Source organism: Octopus bimaculoides, chromosome 13 (assembly GCF_001194135.2).
Source record: "Octopus bimaculoides isolate UCB-OBI-ISO-001 chromosome 13, ASM119413v2, whole genome shotgun sequence".
NCBI classification, from domain to species: Eukaryota; Metazoa; Mollusca; class Cephalopoda; order Octopoda; family Octopodidae; genus Octopus; species Octopus bimaculoides.
Window position 1 is genome coordinate 6,426,381 of NC_068993.1, and position 3,729 is coordinate 6,430,109.

Here is a 3,729-nt window from a genome sequence, read left to right on the forward strand (position 1 = left end):
GTGCTCAACTGGTACTTATTTTATCGACCCCCAAAAAGATGAGTTGACTTCGGCAGTATTTGAACTCAATGCCATCAAGCAATTTGTCCAGTTCCCTAACAATTTGGCCAGCTTGCTCCCTTAGTAATGATTTTTTCTGTCATAGGCATAAGAGCTGAAATTTTGAGGGGGTGGGGGGTTAAGGTTAGTCGATGTACATCAACCCCAGTCTTCAACTGGTACTTTATCAACCCTTGGAGGGATAACAAGCCAAGTCAACCTTGGCAGCATTTGAACTCTGAACATAATGCTGGACAGAATGCGATCAATTCTGCCGCCTTGCTGCCTCAGTTAGAGACACACAGCTTGAAATTTTGAGGGGAGGGGTCACTCATTTACGTTGACCTTGGTGAAATATGAACTCAAAAAATCGAGTGACAGAAGAAATGCCACAAAGCATATTGTCTGGCAATGCTAACCATTCTACTAGTTTGCTGCCTGAAGAATAATTAGTTAATTAAATAAATAAATTAATTAAATAGATAATAATAATAATGCAGGTCTGTCAAAACTAAGAATTTTCCTATTAATTGACCGGATGAATAAATATCTATGATCTTTAAGAGTGGCAAAGCAGTTCCATGTTTGATGACTAAAGCATGATCAACAATAAAGGTTTTTCCATGAGTTTGTTAACTTGGACCATGATTTCTTTTTTTTTTCTTTTTTCTACAATCATCAGGAATTGTAAATCCAATGAGATTGATAGTTTCCGAAAGTCTGAGATCAAAGACATTCAAGAATGTCAGGAACATTTGAGAGCAGCCAGTCTCCGAGATTTTGAAGTTTCCAAAGGTTTTCCGAGTCCAATATCACAGGTGACAATTTCCATGAATTTGATGTCAAGGATTATCAAGTGACAACTACCAAAAGTTTATTGTTTAGAATTCTCAGAACAAGAATTTCCAAGTGTTTGCTGTTGAGGTCAAGCACAAGCAACAGATTCCTAGAATTTGGTTGAAGAATTATCAGGTGTAACAGTTTCACAAAATTTGAGATTAAAGACTTTCAAGAGTTTAATGTTGAGAACTATCAATTGTGACCGTTTCCAAGAGTTTAGTGTCTAAGTCTATCATGAGTAAGCTTCCAAAGGTTTGGTGTTCTTTCCAAGAATTTCTTGTCAAGGATTATCAAAAAGGGACAGTTACCAAGAATTTGTTAAAAACACTCTCAGAAGCGAGACTTTCCAAGAGTTTAATAAGGATCTTCAGGTGTAACATTTGTGTGGGTTTGAAGTTCAAGACTCATTAGGAAACAGTTGTTGTGAGTTTCGCATTCAGCAACTCCAAAAGAACTGCCAGAAATTGTTTCCTCAGAGTGCCATGTAGAGCCATGGAAAACAGCTTTGGTAAATACAATGGTTTCAACCATCAAAAAGTATGGGTTTCAAGTAAGTGTAAAGGTCAGAACCATCAAGAAAGCAGGTAAAAAAACAAAATGTGCAATTTCAGAAAAATACTTTGATGGAACCATCGTCTTCGAGGAACCTGCAGAAGAAACCGAAATTCGTGTTTAGCAAATATATATATGACATTTGGAAACTGAAATTGTTGTTATTCAAAGTAGTATATCTAAGGAACATGGCCACAACCAAAGTGAGAACTGGTAAAAGACCATCATTTTAGCACTGCAGAACAAGAGGAAATAAAGCGCCAAGAGAGTCTTTGAGCTGGTTTTGATTCCTGGCTGCAGATAATCCACTCCTTTATTTATATTGTGCATCTGTAAGGACTGGATTCATTGGTTAAAGGATTCCAACAGACCAGTCTCTGGTTCACTGCTTCACTTCCAGACTCTTTGGCAACCACATTCTTTCAAAATAAAAGAAACTTGTCTTGGCAGAATACTGTCAGTGATTCTTCCCCACAGACTTCTCACAGTGTGTAACTGGTACTTATTTTATCAACCCCGAAAGGATGAAATCAAGAGAGCACAAAGAGGGTGGAATATCTAATGACACAAGAAATTATTTTCTTTCTTTTTCCTACTTACCGGAATGAACTTTGCTTGATGTAGGAGAGAATCGGTGGCTTCAACACAGAGCGCCCAGCGACATTGTTCAATCCTTTCCCTGTGATTATTGTCAGGTTTCTCTTCATCATGTAACCATTGTCTAAAGCTGAAATAGCAACAATTTACAGAACAATTAGCAACAACCCAACATCAACATTATCTGTAGAGAGGGACCATTCAGATAGTTGCTCAGCCTGTTAGAAACAACAGCCAAATCTTCCTCAAACTACAGCCAACTTTCTTTTTACAAAACTAAAATACATTTAATGATGTAATGCAAGATCTTGCCCTGACATCGTTTGATAGTCATAAATGGGTGCCACTGTCATACAAGCAGTGTCTCTTCCATCAAAACATCTGTTCAAGGGCAAATATTACCTTACTTGGAAATAATTGATGGTGGGCATCAGGAAAGGCATCCGGCTGTAGAAACATTGTTGAGCTCTACTGTCTGTTGTGGCAGACTACTTCGATTTCGCTGAGGGCAGTAGTATCATAGCATATACATCTAAAGAGGCAAGTGTCACAACAACGTCAGCAACATTGACAATAGCTATAGCAACAATAGTGGAGGTGTGTGGCTTAGTGGTTAGGGTGTCAGCAACATGATCGTAAGATTGTGGTTTCATTTCTTGGACCGGGCGACGTGTTGTGTTCTTGGGAGTAACGCTGCGATAGACTGGCGTCCCGTCCAGCTGGGGTACACAAACGCCATTGAAACCGGGCCCATGAGCCTGGCTAGGCTTTAAAGGGGCGCATTTATTTATTATAGCAACAATAATAATCATTTCTGGTATGTGGGGACGAAGGAAGTTGATTACATAGATCACCAGTGTTCAACTGGTACTTATTTTATCGACCCCGAAAGGATGGAAAGCAAAGTTCACCTTGGCAGAATTTGTACTCGGAACATATCAATGGGTGAAATACCACTAAGCATTTAACTCGGTGTGCTGACGATCACCTTAGTAGCAACAACAATAATAAAAACAAAAAAAAAACCAAGAACACTGTATTACCTCTTTTATAATCGTGTAGACATTGTTTTGTGATGGCAACAGCTTCATGGATCTTCATTCCATGTAAATCCACAACGTTGTAATACTCAGGAGTCAACCTGTGGTTATATAAAAAGGAACCAAAATATTATAATAAATAAACTGTGATGGAATGACAATTTCTGGCTTGGGGCATGGTAGGAAGTGAGCTAGGTTAAAGCCATCATCAGATTATCAGCTGTAAGACTGATTTCAAATTTTGGCACAAGGCCAGCAATTTGGGGGAGAAGGGGAAGTTAATTATATCAACATCAGCGCTTAACTGATACTTATTTTATCAACCCTAAAAGAGATGAATGGCATAGTCAATCTCAGCAGAATTGGTACAATGGACGGCCAATAGAGACGGTCTCGGTAAGTGATGTCACAGCTGACCAGGCGAGGATTAACTCGAAGATCTCATACAAAGAAAAGAGGACACCTTAGTCCATCCACAGACAATCTTCCAAGTATTGGTGACACACCCTGCTGTACTCTTCCACCACAACTTTCTATCACTCTTACTTCCTGTTTCTGTTGAGCCTGTATTTCAAAGGGTCAGCCTTGTCACATTGTGTCACGCTGAATATCCCCCGAGAATTACGTTAAGGGTACACGTGTCTGTGGAGTGCTCAGCCAC

The 3,729-nt window shown here is 39.3% G+C and overlaps 1 protein-coding gene and 1 long non-coding RNA gene across 5 annotated transcripts in view; one reads left to right on the forward strand and one right to left on the reverse strand.

The window, feature by feature from the left end:
* The window catches only part of LOC128249262 (uncharacterized), a 59,460-nt gene that overhangs the window by 50,737 nt on the left and 4,994 nt on the right, over positions 1–3,729 (forward strand). The gene's annotated exons all lie outside the window — the stretch shown is intronic.
* LOC106869269 (NEDD4-binding protein 2) overlaps positions 7–3,729 on the reverse strand; it is a 49,429-nt gene continuing 45,706 nt past the window's right edge. For all 4 annotated transcript variants that reach the window (XM_014914936.2, XM_014914937.2, XM_052972312.1 and 1 more), the window contains 3 exons: positions 3,072–3,169; positions 2,032–2,158; positions 7–1,526 (listed from right to left, as the gene is read on the reverse strand). In XM_014914936.2, the coding sequence (XP_014770422.1) occupies positions 1,487–1,526; positions 2,032–2,158; positions 3,072–3,169 (265 nt within the window). In that variant the 3' untranslated portion in view covers positions 7–1,486. The remainder of the gene's footprint in view (positions 1,527–2,031; positions 2,159–3,071; positions 3,170–3,729) is intronic.